The sequence below is a fragment of the Ruditapes philippinarum genome, unplaced genomic scaffold (assembly GCF_026571515.1).
Source record: "Ruditapes philippinarum isolate M1 unplaced genomic scaffold, ASM2657151v2 ctg3428_1_1_1_1, whole genome shotgun sequence".
NCBI classification, from domain to species: domain Eukaryota; kingdom Metazoa; phylum Mollusca; class Bivalvia; order Venerida; family Veneridae; genus Ruditapes; species Ruditapes philippinarum.
In genome coordinates this window covers 26205-45305 of record NW_026852733.1, presented here as the reverse complement: position 1 = coordinate 45305, position 19101 = coordinate 26205, and the positions used below count along the sequence as shown (strand labels likewise).

Here is a 19101-nt window from a genome sequence, read left to right as displayed (position 1 = left end):
GACACGAAAGTGTGACAGACGGACGGACGGACAGACGGACGGTTCAATTACTATATGCCCGGGGGCATAAAAACAAAAAAAAAACAACAAAAACCATACAGTATTTGTTTAATTTTGCGTCATGGAAATATTTGCAATTTTTGTGAATTGAAATTATTCGCAAATATCTGATCGCGCAAAAATTACTTCTTTTTATCAAACTTTCTTCATTTGAAATTTACGTTTTCATGCAGCATCTAACATGAATAAGTCTGACTGTTCAGATTCTGAGATTTATTTTTCCCATTGCTTGTTTGTTTAAGTCTTGTCTTAAGAAATCACAAATAATATACTGAAACAATATATATGTGTTAATAACACAATAATATTATGTTATTTATTGAGCAAAAGAATGTTTCGAAATATGACAAAGAAATGTTTGATCAGGTCCTTTATCAAACCAACAAAAGGATGTATATATCAAACAAATATATAAATAATAAAGGAAATTAACAACTAAACAGAAGAATAACAGTATATGCTTAACAGGTATCTGCCTAATTAATGATATCACGAACACAGTATTAAATTCAAGAAATCATATTTTCGCAAATATTTCCGTACGCAAAAAGTCCACCTTTTGACATTCACAGAATTTTTGTGACGCATAGATATTCACTTATACATTATCATCATCATTTCCAACACATATAATGCATAGTTAGTTAAAAATCCATCCAGGAATTACAGAATTGTAAATAGGATGCAACTCTGTTCTTCAAAATTATCCCATTAAAGGCATGACTTGTGACATGTCCAGGGGTCCGTAATTGACAGCAAAAGCTGCATTTTGTGCCTTAACAGGCCGATGGACCCTCATTTAGCATAGACTACATACATACATAGATAATTTTTATTTGTTCAAAGAGAGCAATCTTAATTTCTTAAAGGGAATAGAAAATTTGATTTGCTTTTAATAATACATACTTTACAGCTAAAAGAGTTACCTTGAGCAAATATTTTTACCAACTTTGGTACCAAATATGCTCATTTGTTTACAACTCTACACCATACACCTTTTCATCCCTTTAATTTCCTAACACGTTTTCAGACACATTAAGCACTTTTCAAGAACCAAATTTAATATATTTTTCCCCTTTTTAAAACATTTTTTTAGAAAGGAGTCATTATGATTTAAGCACTATTTAATTTGTACAAAACCTGTCATAGCACTATTTAATTTGTACAAACCTGTCAAACTACAGACAAACTATTAAATCAATTAAATCATATAAAAGATTATAAAATTACCATGCTGTCTGGATTATAAGTACCGCATATGAACTTTAGTGACTTTTTCTTCTTACTTCTTTTTGTGATCACTAAAAGATACAATATGTATGAATAAATGTGGGCTGTGCTTGATAGCAAGTATATTAATAAATGTGGGCTGTGCTTGATTAAACAAGTATAATGTTTGAACATATACCAGACTGATAAGTGATGACATATGTCACCTGATGATAGCCAATTAACCCTTTACCTCATATATACCCGAAACAACACACTTTCGAACCCTTCCCTCTATAAGGCCTAAAATAGTGAAAAAAATGTCCTGTTTTGGCCCCTGGAAACACATGTTTTCGTTTGAGAAATGTTGTTAAAAAAATGACTTTTTCAACTCCCCCCTCCCCTGCCCCTCAACCAAAAGATACATCAGAGGGTTGTCAGGAGGGGGATGTGCCCCCTTCTGATTTGGGAGTTTGAAGGGGGCGGCAGTCCACCTCATCTCCAGGAAAATTTTGTACTTGTGAGACGCTAAAATGATCCCAGATCGATCATAACGTGTAACCAACGCTGAAAGCATTTGACTCTATCTCAATCCATTGAGAAGTTGCAGCACTTTGAAATCAATTTAGATGGAAATAACGCAACAAAAGTGATTTCTTGCAATTTTGAGATGTCCCCTCGTTGCCATGGTAACAGGAAATTTAAGCCTCAGCATGTTGTTACAAAGGCAATGGTCCAGTCAACATTTATGCCAAGTTTGATTAGTATTGAAGCAGTTTTTATAGTTTTATAGCAATTTGAACTTGTAACGGAAGACTTTTCAATGAAAACAGCCATTCTTTACAAAATGCTTATAAAGTAATGGGTTAAGCAATTGTACTGAAGAGTAATTTGACAGTTCATAAGTCATTCAACAGACAAACCAATTAAATATGCAAAAATACTCGAGGTTTGAATCAATCCTGTTACATTTTATATCAAATTGTGTGTTAGTACATTGTTGTAAAACAGAAGTAGTCCCCACAAACTAATTGAACTGAAAAATATTGAAGATATGCACAACTAAACTTGGTACAGATGTACTGAGCATTCCTGATCATAAAACTTTAATTCTTTTTTTCTATATAAGTCAATATAAATGGACATTACCGAAGATATGAACAACTAGACTTGGTACAAATGTACTGATCATTTTTGATCATAAAACTTAAATTCTTTTTTCAATATAAGTCTATATAAATCAAGCGACTCCCAGGGCAGGCCATATCCCGTCCCTAGATTTGCCACTACTTGCCAGCTATTTTCACTGAAAAGGGTGGCATTAAGTGTAAAAAAGGTGAAATTAACTGGAAAATGACAAAATTCCACTCTTTTTCCACTGTAGTGGCAAAATTACAACCAAATGCCATGTTCCTTTGGTGGCATTTTTGTGTCATTGAGTGGAAATTTGAACATAGACTTTTTTCATGGTTGCAAAAAGGTGGAAATTGGTGAAAAATGAAACTTAGTTTATTTTGAAGGTGGAAAATGAGTGGCATTTAGTGGAAAAGTGAAACTCTAACTATTTTCTGGGTGGCAAATTAGTGGAAAAAAAACTAAGAAAATTTTCTGAATAACTTTTAGTCGAAAAGGGAAACTCTTAACTATTTTCTGGGTGGCATGAAAATTGTAGGAAAAAACTTAGAAATTATTGCGCATTGCAGGGTTTATAAGAATTATTTAAGTTAAAGCTCCAAACTAAAATAAATCTGTTTCTAGTTTTTACTCTATCAAAGCATCAAGTGAGCTTTTTATCAAAAATAGAATTAATTAAAATTGAACAGTTAGAAAATTTATCAGACACTAGTATTTCTTAAAAATCTTTTATATGCTGAGAATACTAGAATGCCATGAACACAATTCTGATACAAAGTCACTGCCCATAACAGTATGATGATTCCAGCTGAAAGTAGCAGGAAAGACACTGAAATTGGACATAAAATCACTTTTCCAGGCGTAAAACACACATAATTAATTAAGAGCAAGAAAAATTAGAAAAGTATGGGGTTACTTTTTTTTTCTTTCTTTTTTCAGTACTTTTCTTTAGGGATTTAAAATTTGACTTAAAATCAAAAATGCCTATGTTCCATTCAATGCTTGTAAAATAAAATTACAGCTTAGTTTTTTTAGATGCAATCTGTACATTAAATAGTAATGTTCTTCAAAGGCCCAGAAAATGCATTTTTCTGCATAAACTTTGTTGCTTCTGGTCAATCTTGAATAAAGTTTGACTTGGTCTTTTCTTCTAATTGAGATTTGTCTCTTTAATATTACTTTAAACTGATATCTGGTGAGTACTAACACTTTTCATGTAATGCTTACAATAATTAAAGTGAAAAATGCAAAGGGCAATAACTCCAAAAGTATGCAAAAAAGTAATGGTTCTTAAACACAGCACAATTCTCAAAAAGATCTATATCTGTGAAGTTTCAAATTAATATCTCCAATACTTTTTAAGCTTAATGATCAAGACAAAAATTAAGCATGGAGAAGTACAAAATGGCAATAAACCCCAAACCATGCAATAAAGAGTTATGGTTCCTAGGCCTTGTGCTTCTCATCAATGAGATTTAGTTATATGTAGAGTTTAAAATTATTGTATCTAACATTTTTTGTACTATACTTTGCAGATGAAACTTACAAAGGGCAATAACTCCATAACTTTGCAGGAGAAAGAAACAAACATGAATCAAACTTGTTAACAATAATATTTAAATGTAATTTAATAAATATACATAGAAAATAGATCAGCCTTCAAGATAATGAAGCACTGTGCTTGCTAAATATTATACCTCACTCTACCAAGTCTGTGTCATACACAATATAGTATGCCTTTCAGAGGCTTTAAATCTGTTGTAAAAATAATTATGTGAAAAGTAAATAGCTAATAATGTCTGATAATTTCTTATAATCAGGATAAGTAAATACTAGCTAGTAAATACTGCATCCTCTAAGATTTAACAAAAAGGCATACAACACAGATCTGATAAAACTACTGCCCTCTTATCTAGTAATCTCTGCATAGGGGTTAATAGTTTACTCAAGCTGACCAGACTGTTCCATTTGATTATTTTGGGAGAGGCAACATTATACATTTATATGTAGAATCTGTGTTAAAATAGCACGCTAAATTATCTTTCAAAAACTTATTTCTACTTAATCTATTTAGGTATTAGACATAATTTATACATTTAAATGAATGTAAAAAATAAAATGATGGGTGCTATGGTTTTTGAATAATCCCTCACAGTTTAAAATTATAATGGAACTTTCCAGTTGTACGGTTGTAAAGTTTGAATTCAAAGGAATTGATGTTAGTTAAAGCTTGCAAACACAAAGGAAATGATTGGTATTATAGCAATTCTGGAGATATTATTTTGTTTAAAATGTAAGGGTGCATATTTTTGATTTCTCAAAGAATACATTAAAAGTCTTATTAGTGTGCAAATAGAAATGAGAAGTTCTAACTGAATGTGAATGTGTAGATTATAACATTAGACAAGAAGATAAACAGCAGAATCATTCCAGGTCAAAGTTTCAGGTAAGCAACTTTTACATACAATAATTATTATTATTTATGCAGAAACTATAAAGTTTTTTAACAGTAAAATATGAAGTGGTATTGTATAAAATTATGTTTTAAATTTGTTTTGTTTGTAACTTGACTAAAAAGGAAAGCTGCATGTACATATAAAGAATGTAGGAATATAAAGAATGTAGGAAGAGCTTCATCATTTCTTAAATACAGTATGTTAGAAATTTTAAGTTTGAGAAAATAATTATAGAAATTAATCAGTAAGTACAATATCATTATGTACAATATTACATCAATCAAACTATAGATAACCAGGTACCTATTACTACAACTTTCATGCTATAAACATTTTTCTTGTGTGTCACATGTGAAGCAGATCAACAGTAACTGTTTTATTAGTAAGTTTCATTCCTTCATTGTTGTAATTCAGCTTTCATGGTGCAGAAGATATATAACCATAACTAGACAGTCTAGAGTAACAAGCTGTTAGGAGAATGACAGTTAATAACAGAAACAGGATTAAATAAGATTTTTTTTTTCCAGACACAAAGCAATGAGGAGTAACCTGGAGCAACGTGCTTGTTCTTCAGTGATTTACAATTAAGGTATCTATCTTGTTTTGTTTCTCAGTTAATTCAAAGATTTTAGAATTGATAGGAAAAAAGTGTCACAGTACACAATTAGACACTTTTCAGTTCTTAATAAATATAGCTATTAGGCACTATTTACAAACTTACTTTTATTCAAACTCTTTATGACATTTTAATTTGCATTTACATTTGAGCCTTGTCATAACAAAACCAACTTAGTGGCATTGCGACCAGCATAGATCCAGACCAGCCTGCGCATCCACGCAGTCTGATCAGGATTCATGCTGTTCCCTTCCTTACAAACCCTATTACAAGTAGAGAAACTGATAGCGAACAGCATGGATCCTGATCAGACTGCGCGGATTATTTCGTTTTACAAATTTTAGAGTTTTTGTACACCTAAGTTTGAAAATTTTGTCAAATATTTATCCTGATGAAGGTTCGTTAAGAACTGAAACTGGAAGATTATTAAATAACTTAACCTGCACTGATGTTGTGTTGTATTTCTTTATTCCCTGCGGTCTGGAGACCGCAGGGTATTGGTACGCGTTTAACTTTTGAGGCATGGAGGAGCACGTGACCTGTTTTCGGTACATGGAGGAGCATGTGATCTGTAAACCGTACATGATTGGTTAATTGACCTTTTCGGAAACCTGGATAAATACCGTTTGCCGGTACGTTACGGATAATCCTCTAGGGAATAAGACACCTAATTAAGAACAAAAAACAAATACGTGATATTTTTAATTTTCTATAATTATGTTACCGTTTTAAGGTGGAAAAACTTGAATGATGTGTTTGAAAATTATCAATGTTTCTTTAATATGTATCTCAAAATGTTACAAACAATAAATTGTTTATACTGAAAATCTACAAAATTAAAATATCCGTAGTGCCGCATCTGCCATGATAAATACTTGTGTGTTTACTTTATTATTTTTTTTTGCTCGGAATTATTCATAAAATGGTAGGCCTATTTAATTATTTTCTTAAAAAAGAAATAATTGTTTTATGTTCGACCTTCTCCGGTCATCAACGGTCACCAGTTTTCAAAGACCTTCTTCTATATTAATCGATTACTGTCAACTATATTCCTGATACAAACGTTTATTTATCCTCGCCCCCCCCCCCCCCCCATTGAAAATAGTTAAACGAAATATATTTATATCATTAAAAACGTTCCCCGCAGGAAACCATTTTACTTGTTTCTTTTTTATTTTAAAATTTTGGAGTTGTATACATATACCGTGCTTAACTTATTGGATATTGATAATTATATTTTAGGTCCAAGTGATGGCAGAACTGAGGCACTATGCGTCAAAAGAGAATGGTACAACAAGGCTTTCAGAATGCTATTCAATATAGAGGAGATTAAAGGCTGCTCATTGTTTGGTATGAGAAATGGGACAGAGAGTCTGAGGCCAGACCTGCTTGTGCAGACAAGGCAAAACTTAAGTTCTTGAAAGGTAACTAATGAACTGAATGAAAATATCATTTTTGATTCTGCGTATATTTTCTGCCTTGGAGAAAATAAGAAAAATCTGATTCTTCCACGTTTGCAATGCTGTTTTGTTAAAGTGTTTGAATCATATCTATGCACTCAACTTAAATATAGAAATATCCAATAGTCATGTAAAAATGTAAGCTAATGTTTTTAATTATTGTATTAATTATTCGTAATATTTTTTGTTTTAGATTGTGCGCTGGAAAAGTGGCTGACAACCCAAAGGACTGAAATCCATAGGGTGATTCAGCACCTCCGCAAACTGTCCAGGAATAGAAAGATAAACTGAAGATAATAAATGGACTAATGTGTTGCTATTTTTTGAGACAATTATTTCATATGGAGACATTAAAAATGATTATTTTTAAAATTTGTTTGTTTCTCTTTACGGGTTCAGGGTGACTTTAAGCATTTTCCAGCTATCGCTACCCACAAGGTGGAAAATTTCTGAAAGGGTGAAAATAGGTGGCATTTGGTGGAAACTGAATTTGCCACTTTGTGGTGGAAAAATGGTGGAAAAGTGTCTAAATACTCCACCAACTTTCCACCCTAATGGTGGCAAAAGGTAGAAATAAGTGGCATTTTGTGGAAAATGAGTTTGCCACTCAATCGTGGCATAATGGTGAAAGTTTGTCTAAATACTCCACCAACTTTCCACTCATTGGTGGCATTAAGTGTAAAAAAAGGTGGAATTAACTTGAAAATTATATAGCATCAGTCCTGCTCAAATTATTCACCATTTTCATGATTTGGGTGGCGTTTTGGTGGCATTATTGGTGGAAAATTGTCTAAATACTCCACCATTGAAAAGGGTGGCATTTAAGTGGCAAATCTAGGGACGGGATATTGGCCAAAGTTGCAAGATTTAAATTAATATCACTTTTATTGAGGCCCATAAGGAATTGCTCAACCAAATATCTAAGCTTTATCATAGTTTAACATGATAAGTCTCAAATAAGTTTTCCTCTAGAAGTCTGTGTAAAATATGTGACCCCCTGGGTTGTGCCAATATCACCCCAAAGGGTATGATTTATATCAATTTTGTCAAACCTGCACATAATATTATGTCTCATCATGTTTAACATTTCTGTTAAGTAGTTTCAATTTCCTCCCAATGCATTTTAGCGGAAAATTTAGCATTTTTTGGAGTAGGGGAAATAGCCTTAAAGGGACCTCACTGAGGTTTTATGACATGACGGGACTGGAAACAACTATTTGGAGATTATTACTCCATTTGATGAAGATCTATACTAATAACTCATGTGCAAAATTTAAGACCATTAGCTCGCTCCGTTTTTCCAGAATAATTATTATAATAATTATTATATTAGTGAACAAGAGCCACCGCCGGGCGGGGGCAACGCTCGACTTTTTACTTTCTCTAAAAGCAAACAAAGAAATGTTTGAACAAAACCTTTAACGTTTCCTTTTTATAAAATTAATCAGTCTGTCTTGTCACATTAGCTTTGTCTATATAATTAGAGTAGAGTCACGTGGTGAAGTCACGTGGTGGAGTCACGTGGTAGAGTCAAGCGGTGAAGTCACGTGGTGGTGTCACATGGTGGAGTCACGTGGTGAAGTCACGTGTTGGAGTCACGTGGTAGAGTCAAGCGGTGAAGTCACGTGGTGGTGTCACATGGTGGAGTCACATGGTGGAGTCATGTGGTGAAGTTACATGGTGGTAGAGTCACGTGGTGCTAAAGTTAGGTGGTGGTAGAGTCACATGGCGAAGTCACATGGTGGAGTCCCGTGGTAGAGTCACGTGGTGGAGTCACGTGGTGGAGTCAGGTGGTGAAGTCACGAGGTGGAGTCACACGGTGCAGTCACGTGGTGAAGTCACGTGGTGGAGTCACGTGGTGGAGTCACTAGTAGAGTCACGTGGTAGAATCACATGGTAGAGTCACGTGGTAGAGTCACGTGGTGAAATAATGTGGTGAAGTCACATGGTGGAGTCAAGTTGTGGAGTCACGTGGTGAAGTCATGTGGTAAAGTCACGTGATGGAGTCACGTGGTGGAGTCACGTGATTGAGTCACGTTGTAGTCACTTGGTAGAGTCACGTGGTGAAATCACATGGTGAAGTCATGCAGTGAAGTCACGCGGTGAAGTCACGTGGTGGAGTCATATGGTGGAGTCATGTGGTGGTAGAGTCACGTGGTGCTAGAGTCAGGTGGTGGTAGAGTCACATGGTGAAGTCACATGGTGGAGTCACGTGGTGGAGTCACGTGGTAGAGTCATGTGGTAGTGTCACGTGGTAGAGTCACGTTGTAGTCACTCGGTAGAGTCACGTGGTGAAATCACATGGTGAAGTCACGCGGTGAAGTTACGTGGTGGAGTTATATGGTGGAGTCACGTAGTAGAGTCACGTGGTGGAGTCACATGGTAGAATCATGTGGTGAGCTCACGTGGTAAAATCACGTGGTGAAATCACGTGGCGGAGTCACGTGGCGGAGTCACGTGGTGGAGTCACGTGGTAGAGTCACGTGGTGAAGTCACATGGTGAAGTCATGTGGCGGAGTCACGTGGCGGAGTCACATGGTAGAGTCACGTGGTGAAGTCACATTGTGAAGTCACATGGTGAAGTCATGTGGTGGAGTCACATGGTGGAGTCAGGTGGTGAAGTCACATGGTGAAGTCACGTGGTGGAGTCATGTGGTGTCACGTGGTGGTGTCACATGGTGGTGGAGTCACTTGTTGTTGATGATGATGATGATATATATATATTTATATATATGTACACACACCAATAAATATATATGAGCCGTGTCACGACAAAACCAACATAATGGGTTTGCCACCAGCATGGATCCAGACCAGCCTGCGCATCCGCCCAGTCTGATCAGGATCCATGCTGTTTGCTATCAGTTTCTCTACTTGTTATAGGGTTTGTAAGCGAACAGCATGGATCCTGTCAGACTGCGCGGATGCGCAGGCTGGTCTGGATCCATGCTGGTCGCAAACGCATTTTGTTGGTTTTGTCGTGACACGGCTCATATGGTCATTTAATGCACAAATCTGAGAAAAGTCAGTAATTTAACCTTCAAGGTCAAGGTCATTATAGAGCCCAAGTGTTTGATAAACCACAACGTCTTGTCCTTAAGAATGTTCTGTTATAATATGAAGTTGATCCCTTCAATAATAGCAAAGTTACAGCCAGTTACAGCCAAAACAATGAAAATTTCGATAATTTGAACTTCAAAGTCAAGGTCATTAATGAGTGAAGGTCAAGGTCTGTCTGGTTATTTTTAAGGGTTATGCTTGAACATTATTATGTTCAAGTTTGAAGACAATCCATTCAAAAATGACTCAGTTACAGCTAATAATAGCCAAAAAAATGAAAATTTCAATAATTTGACCTTCAAAATCAAGGTCATTTATAAGTGAAGGTCAGAGTCTGTCTGGTTATTTTTAAGGGATATCTTTGAAGATTATTATGTTCAAGTTTGAAGACAATCCATTCAAAAATAACCAAGTTACAGCCAATAACAGCATGAACAAGCAAAATTTGGACTTTTAACCTTGAAGGTCAAGGTCATTTATGGATGAAGGTCAAGGTTAGTGGGGTCTACTGAAAGGTCTTGTCCCAAGGGTTGTTGTGGCCAAGTATGAAGACAATACAACAAGAAATAAAAAAGTTTACAAGTTTGCGGACGGCAATGGCAACACCGCCGCGACTATAACAATACCTCTACTTCTTTTTTCCAAAAAAAAAGTCGCGCTAAAAATGTCCCAAAATTGAAAAGCGTTTAAATGCTTTTTACTCAAATTGGACTGAGAATAGCACAAACATACAATTTTCAATGTATTTCTTGTTTATTTCTTAGTTATATTTTATTTATATTTCTGTTTTAAGTGTTCGTGTTGATCTATGTGAAAATTGAAATTTAATGTTTTAGCCTTATAAACCTCAGTGGAGTTCCATTAACATTCGGCTGTAAAATATAGGGAAACAAGAACGTGTTTGTGAAACACAAATACCCCAGGCCCAGTTGTCAGTAACAATTTTTTAAACAAGAAGGCCAAGATGGTCCTAGATTGCTCACTTGACCCATTGAACTCATCCGAACAATTACTTAGACAAGCATCCTGACCAAGTTTGATGACAATTGAGTCAAAAATGTAACCTCTAGAGTGTTAACAACATTTTTACATATTTGGGCAGACTGTGACCTAGTTTTTGACCAAAGGTGACACATATTCGAACTTGACCTAGAAATCATCAAAACAAACTGACAGACCAATTTCCAGGATAATTGGGTAACAACAGTAGCCACTAAAAAGTGAACAAAAGTTTTCTTCTTTTAGCTCCTGTGACCTAATTGTTCTTCAGAGATGACTCATATTCAAACTCCTCCAAGCAATTAAGTAGACCAGCATTCTGACAATTGAGTCCAAAATGTGATCATTAGAGTGTTAGCAAGGTTTATCTATATTTGGGCGAAGTGACCTAGTTTTTGACCCCAGGTAAACCATATTCAAACTTTACCTAGAAATCATCAAAACAAACTTTCAGACATCAAAACAAACTTTCAGACCAATTTCCAGGATATTTGGATCAAAACTGCAGCCACTAGAGAGTTCACAAGATTTTTCTATTTTTAGCCCCAGTGACCTAGTTTTTGACAGGATATTACCCATATTCAAACTTGACCTAGAATCATTAAAACAACCTTCCGGATGAATTTCCAGGATATTTGGACCCAAACTGCAGCCACAAGAGTGTTAACAAGATTTTTCTATTTTTAGCTCCTGTAACCTAGATTTTGACCCGAGACGACCGATATTGGAACTTAACCTAGAAAACATCAAAACAACCTTCCTGATCAATATCAAGGATATATTGATCAAAACTGCAGCCACTTAAGCGTTAATAAGATTTTTTTTATTTTAATCTCCATATTCGAACTCGGCCTAGGAATCACCAAAACAAATCTTCTGACCAATATCCAGAATATTTGGATCAAAACTGCAGCCACTAGAGTGTTAACAAGATTTTTCTATTTTTAGCACCTGTAACCTAGTTTCTGATCGGAGAAGACCCATTTTCAAACTTGATCTAGAAATCATTAAAACAATTTTCCTGACCAATTTCAAGAAAATTTTGGTCTAAACTGCAGATTTTTCTATTTTTAGCTCCTGTGACCTAGCTTTTGACAGAAGATGACCCAGATTCAAACTTGACCTAGAAATTATCAAAAAAACCTTCTTTATAAATTTCCAGGATATTTGGATCAAAACTGCAGCCTCTAGAGTGTAAACAAAAATTTTCTATTTTTAGCGCCTGTGACCTAGTTTTTGACCTGAGGTGACCTATATTCATACATTAACTGTATTTCATTGTAACAAACATTCTGAGTGTTATCAACCCAAATGTTGATGACTAACGAGGACGGATGAGGAAGGACGCCGAGCATAGCCCAATCACTATACCTCACCTAATCATGAAGCTAAAAAGGTTTTCCCATTTACTCAATTATGGACAGAAATATTGTCCAAAAAAATTTAACAGTTATTTAACTTGACGGAGTCAAGATGTTTTGTTATTGTGAAAAATATGAGTTGGCATGTCATTGCTATGTGATGAAGTTGAACAAGAGGGCCAAGATGGCCCTAGATCGCTTACCTGAGCCATCAAACTCATTCGAGTAATTGCCTAGACAAGCATTCTGACCAAGATTCATGATAATTAAGTCAAAAATATGACCACTAGAGAGGAGTTTCCATATTTGAGCAGTGTGATCTCGTTTTTGACCCCAGGTGACCCATATTCGAACTTGACCTAGAAATCATCAAAACAAACTTTCAAACTAATTTCCAGGATATTTTTATCAAAACAGTAGCTACTAGTGTTAACAAAATTTTTCTATTTTTAGCTCCTGTGACCTAGTTTTTCATTCTAGATGACCCATGTTCGATCTCATCCAAGCAATTACCTATACAAGCATCCTGACCAAGTTTGATGACACTTGAGTCAAAAATGTGACCACTAGAGTGTTAACAAGGTTTTTCCATATTTGGGCGGTGTGACCTAGTTTTTTACCCCCAAGGTGACCCATATTCGAACTTGATGTAGAAATCATCAAACCAAATTTTCAGACCAATTTCCAAGATATTAACAAACAAGTGTGGACGGACCTTCAACAATCCTAGAAGCTCACCCTGAGCTAGCTCAGGTGAGCTAAAAATATTCAACTTAACAATAAAAATTTATCATCTAGATATAAATGCAACACCTGAGGTATGTTCCTTCTAAATATGAGACAATTTGATAAAAAAAAAATAAAATACAAAGACTGTATAAGAAAAAGCGTTAAAATTTATTAATACTCCCAACACTGGACCGTCCAAGGTATGTTCCTTCCATATCATATCAGTCTATAAATAAAGGCTGTATATGCTATTTTTGGTACCCCTGACCTTGGCTCACATACCCTTAACTCTATCCAAACGAAGAAGACCATGCAAATTATCATCCTACCAAATATGAAAAAAATGGGTCAAAGACGGAAAAGGCTAGGTTGCATTTGTATACCAAATATCATGAGGCTGTGATGTTACGAAAAATGTTTACCATTGACCCTTAATGTCAAAAATTTAATTAAGTCGGTAAACAGGAAGTGGATGAGCGACAGCCCTGAAATAGGTATGGGACCATGTGTTGATGCTGTATGCCAAATATCAAGAGGCTGTGATAAGTAGTTGCTGAGAAAACTGTTACGAAAATTTCCTACCATTGACCATTAATGCTGAAAATTTAACTAAGTAGATAAACAGGAAGTGGATGAGCGACAGCCCTGAAATAGAATCCCACGGTATGGGACCACGTGTCAATGCTGTATGCCAAATATCAAGAGGCTGTGATGAGTTGTTGCTGAGAAAACTGTTACGAAAATTTCCAGCCATTGACCATTAATGTTGAAAATTTAACTAAGTTGGCAAACAGGATGACCTGAAATCAAATCCCATGGTATGGGACCATGTGTTGATGCTGTATACCAAATATCAAGAGGCTGTGATAAGTAGTTGCTGAGAAAACTGTTACGAAAATTTCCAGCCATTGACCATTAATGTTAAAAATTTAACTAAGTTGGCAAACAGGATGACCTGAAATCAAATCCCATGGTATGGGACCATGTGTTGATGCTGTATACCAAATATCAAGAGGCTGTGATAAGTAGTTGCTGAGAAAACTGTTACGAAAATTTCCTACCATTGACCATTAATGTTGAAAATTTATCTAAGTCGATAAACAGGAAGTGGATGAGCGACAGACCTGAAATCAAATCCCACGGTATGGGACCATGTGTTGATGCTGTATGTCAAATATCAAGAGGCTGTGATAAGTAGTTGCTGAGAAAACTGTTACAAAAGTTTTTCCCCGCCTGCCCGACGCCCACCGCCCGACATTCACCATACTATAATCCGGGTTTGCACCAGTGTAACCCGGCCAAATATCAGTCAAAAAATGAAGGCTGTGTAAGCAAATGTGTAGAAATCTATTGATGACACCATTGATCTTAACCCACTGACCCCTAACTTAGGAAGAATACTATGCAAGTTATCATCCTACCAATATTAAAGGCATTTGTCAATAAAGGTTGTATGGGCAGAATTGTAAAAATCTATTTCAACCAAGTAGGTAGAAACTTCTCAATTCTATGTTTCTGACCAAATATAAAAGACATCTGTCAAGAGAATTAGGCTACACCTATAAAAGTTTTAAAATCTATTTTTGACATTTGTGACTTATTTTAAAGTATAAACAAAAGCAGACATAGAATCTAAATCTAAACTAATATCAGAAAGTTAATATTTGTATTTGAAATAGTTCACATGTAAAACTTGTTGCTTGCTATTGCTAAGGGAAAACAATAGTTTCTAAAATGTCATTGGTTGCTATTCAAAATCAATTAAGTTACCTTTGAAGTCAGTGCCTGTTATGAAATGGAAAGTTAATGTTTGCTATGGAAATCACTGTTTGCTATGCAAAAAGTCAATGTTTGCTATGGAAGTAACGAATTGTTTTGGAAATTTTACCGTTAGTTATGAACCAGGACAAAAAGGCAATAACTCAGCAGTTTCTAAGCACTGCACTTCTTATCAATAAGATCTATCATCCTATGAAGTTTCATGTATATAGCTTTTATAATTCAGGAAAAATGGCCTGGACAAAAGTAAGGTATGAAAATTAATAAAGGATAATAACTCAAATATAAAAAGTGCAGAGTACCGGTTCTTGTACACTACACTTTTTCTTAATGAAATCTATCATCCTATGAAGTTTCAAGTCTATAGCTTTTATACTTTAGGACAAAATAAAGTATGAAAATTAACAAAGGGCAATAACTCAAAAAATAAGAAATGCAGAGTACCGGTTCTTGTGCACGGCACATTTCCTTAATGTGATCTATCATCCTATGAAGTTTCATGTCCATAGCTTTTATACTTAGGATAAATGGCCTGTACAAAAATAAAGTATGAAAATTAAAAATGGGCAATAACTCAAAAAAAAAGAAAAGCAGAGTACCGGTTCTTGTGCACTGCACTTCTGCTTAATGAGATATATCATCCTATGAAGTTTCAAGTCCATAGCTTTTATACTTTAGGAGAAATGGCCTGGACAAAAATAAACTATGAAAATTAACAAAGGGCAATAACTCAAAAATTAAGAAGTCCAGAGTACCGGTTTTTGTGCACTGCATTTGGGTCATTATAAGAAGCATGCATACTAAGTTTGAAGTCAATCCGACTTATAATGACTGACTTATACTCCGGACAAGCTTAAGGGGACGCCGACAACGACCCCGACAACGCCGACAAAAGTAACCCCTATTTGTCGCCTTTTTCAAGGTGACACAAAAATCAATGGCTGCTATGGAAGACAGTGGTGTTATGGAAAGCAAACAGTTGCTATGAGAGTCATTGGTTGCTTTGAAAAGTCAATGGTTGCTATGGAAATAAATTTTATAAAAGTCACTGTTTGCTATTTGAAGTCACTGTTTGCTACTGGCTATGGAAAGTCAATGGTTGCCTTGGAAGTCAATGGTTGCATGGGAAAGTCAAAGTTTGCAATATTGCTCACTGGTTGCTATGGAAAGCCAAATATGTAAGCGAAAGCTTCTATAGTATAATAAAAGATGATTTTTAGTTTAGTTTTACTGCATACATATTTAAGGAATATCAATGATCCCCCTCCCCGGGACAAGACCAATTTTGACTCAAGAGCTATAATTTGAACAGACTTAGTAGAGGACTACTAGATAATGTTTTCTTGTTTTGACTCAAGAGCTATTATTTTGCAGAGGTCTGCCACACCAAATATTTTACTATATACAGTGAAAGTTGAGAAAACCAGACGGCTTACGGACCGAGGGTTTAGTCTGGTTTTCTTAGTGGTCCGGTTTTCTAAATGTCCCGAGCATTGACTAACAACAGATACTGTATATTTGCATTTTCATGATCATATGTACGTAAATTCCAAAATAAACAAGAGCCCGGTTTGAGCCAGGTGATGCTCCCCGAATAGGTTTTGGACACAGGAAAGTACACCTCTTGTAGTTTCAGAGTTATGTCCCTGGAAAAAGTTCAAAGTGCAATAACTCCAAAATTAGATAAGGCAGGAGTTATTGTTCTTTGCACTGCACTTCTACTCAATGAGATCTATCTACCTACAATGTTTCATCTTGATATCTCTTATAGTTTTAGAGTTATGTTCCGAACAAAGTTCAAAGTGTTAAAATTAACAAAGGGCAATAACTCCAAAATTATGACAAAAACAGTTATTGTTCTTATGCACTGCACATCTACCCATTGAGATCTATTCACCTACAAAGTTTCATGTTGATATCTCTTATAGTTTTAGAGTTATGTCATGGACAAGATTTTTCTATAAGGGGAGATATTTATGGTTCTTTGACACTGCACACCCCTCAATGCCCTCTACCACTGTATTAAGTTTAAACAAATTATCTCCAAGGGTTTTCAAGTTATGCTTCCGGACTAGACAACGGACGGACAGACGTTCCAACATTTTGGGTTTAGGGGCTATTTTCTTTGTTATTTTCTTTGTTATCTTAAGGGCTACTAGCCCATAAACCCTTTGATCATGGTATGAACCTATTGTTCTCTTTTGTTCTCTTTACTGTAACATAGCCCCTAAACCCAAAATGTTTGCTCGGACGGACAAGGCGCCGACTATATGCTCCCCCGAAATTCCATGTGCATTTTCACCGTGGGTAAGCAACTTTGGTCACGTGACCACAAAACTCAACGTACACGGCCAAAATAGCTCGGCTGAGGTAAGTTCTTTAGTGATTATTTTTATGTCCAGCTGATTTACATTATGCTACATAGCCTACAGACCACGGCAATTCCGATGCTTTCTGAAAATGTATTTAGTTTCGTCTAACGTTTTGTACTTTTTGAGAACATTCAAACAATATTTGCAAATTGTCGATGACAACGTACACACTATTGTGTAAAAGTGTTGATGAAAGCTTAATAAACGATACGCATGTTATTTCTAAGTAAAATTTCAGGTCTTAAAATATATAAGAGAATGTTTTAATGAAAAATGAACTAGTTTTATGCTGTAATTTTTTGTATCTATTTAAAAATTGACCAACTTACAGAAATGTCAACGTTCACTGATACACGGTCTAGAAAATGTCAACGTTTCGGTTTTTACATATTCCAGTCAATATTAAATGCAATAGTTTAACGAAGGAAAAATTTGGGACTGAATTAATCGTTCGGTATTTAGAGAGTTCTGAATTTCTCAGCGTTCGGTTTTCTCAACATTCACTGTACCTATAAGGAAAATCAATGACCATTTGGGAAAGGGCCAATTTTGACTCAATGAATATAATTAGAACAAACTTGGTAAAGGTCTACTAGGAAATGTTCCATGTCAACTAAGCTTTAGCTGTTGTACTTTGAGGGAAGACTTTTTGAAGTCTTTTATTTCGGTTGCCACTGCAACCAGAATGTAGCATGAAATGGAATTCTTTGAACAATGTTTTTAGAGGGTTTCATGCCAGATATATTCCTGATCAGTTTTAAAAATATTGACCAATTTGTATAGAAGATGTTGTTTAAAGAAAAACTTAGAGGCCATTAACAATGGACAACAGATGCAGTGATAGCAGATGCAAATAGCTCACCTTTGAGCACTTTGTGCTCAGGTGGACTAAAAATAAATTTAGTTCTTAGATTTGTTCTACATGATCAGATATTAAAATTGACATATGAATAATTATGAAGGCCATTAAGCTTTCAATCATTAAAATTGAGGCATATATCTTTAAATATCATACCATCTTTTATTTCAATCCTGACATTTTTCAAGCGATTTGTCCACTCTTGTGCAGAAAATTCATAAACAACAGGAATTTCTTCCCCTTTTGATTTGTTTGCTTTTGGCTCACCCACAACAACAGCACAAATATCACCTCCTGCATTGATGTATTTCAGAAACAATTCGTGCCCATCTTTCTCCACTTTTCCAACAGTTGTCCCATCTTTCATGGTCTCAACTGATTTACTGGCACTCAAGGAACATTTTATACGTTCACCTATTTCTGGGACCCAAAATTTCTTGTAAACTCCAAATTCTCTTAGATTCATTCCATGGATACAGAAATCAAACTCATTTTCGTCATCAGAATATACCTGAATTAAAAAGATTTCTTTTTACATTTTGACTTTATTGACTCAAAGCAATAATGATGAATAGGCAGAACTGATGTAGCAGTTAAGCATTTAGTTAAAATCCCTCATTAACTACATGCAGAATATTAACACTGGATTTGAATGTTAACATATCCTCTAAATGTGATTAAAGGATAATTATGCTGAATAAATTTGGCTATTCCAAGTTATAACAAAATACATTAAAGCTGCACGCTTCCAGATGAGCAAAAATATTTCGATAAAATCAAACCTGAGAAAAATGTACTAAGACTTTAAAAAAAGCATAAAGATTCAAAATTCTGGTAATAATTTACATGTTATGTGCCATGTTATGTGCCATTTGAATGACTGATTTTTCAGTATTTATAACTATATTTCAACTGCGTCTGCGTTACTAACGCAGTAAGGGCTATTTCTGCATATTTTGACCTCTTTATGGTAATTTACATGGGCTGAAAGTGCCATTGATAATGTG

The 19101-nt window shown here is 35.2% G+C and overlaps 1 protein-coding gene across 1 annotated transcript; it reads right to left on the bottom strand.

Moving 5' to 3' along the window:
- Positions 1–259: 259 nt before the first annotated feature.
- Positions 260–18726, bottom strand: LOC132722653 (uncharacterized). The gene is made up of 3 exons (XM_060707179.1): positions 18251–18726; positions 1291–1361; positions 260–331 (listed from the first exon to the last, which is right to left on the bottom strand). Exons 1-3 carry the CDS (start codon positions 18558–18560, stop codon positions 260–262), a joined length of 453 nt encoding a protein of 150 aa, XP_060563162.1. The 5' UTR covers positions 18561–18726.
- Between the last annotated feature and the right edge of the window lie 375 nt (positions 18727–19101).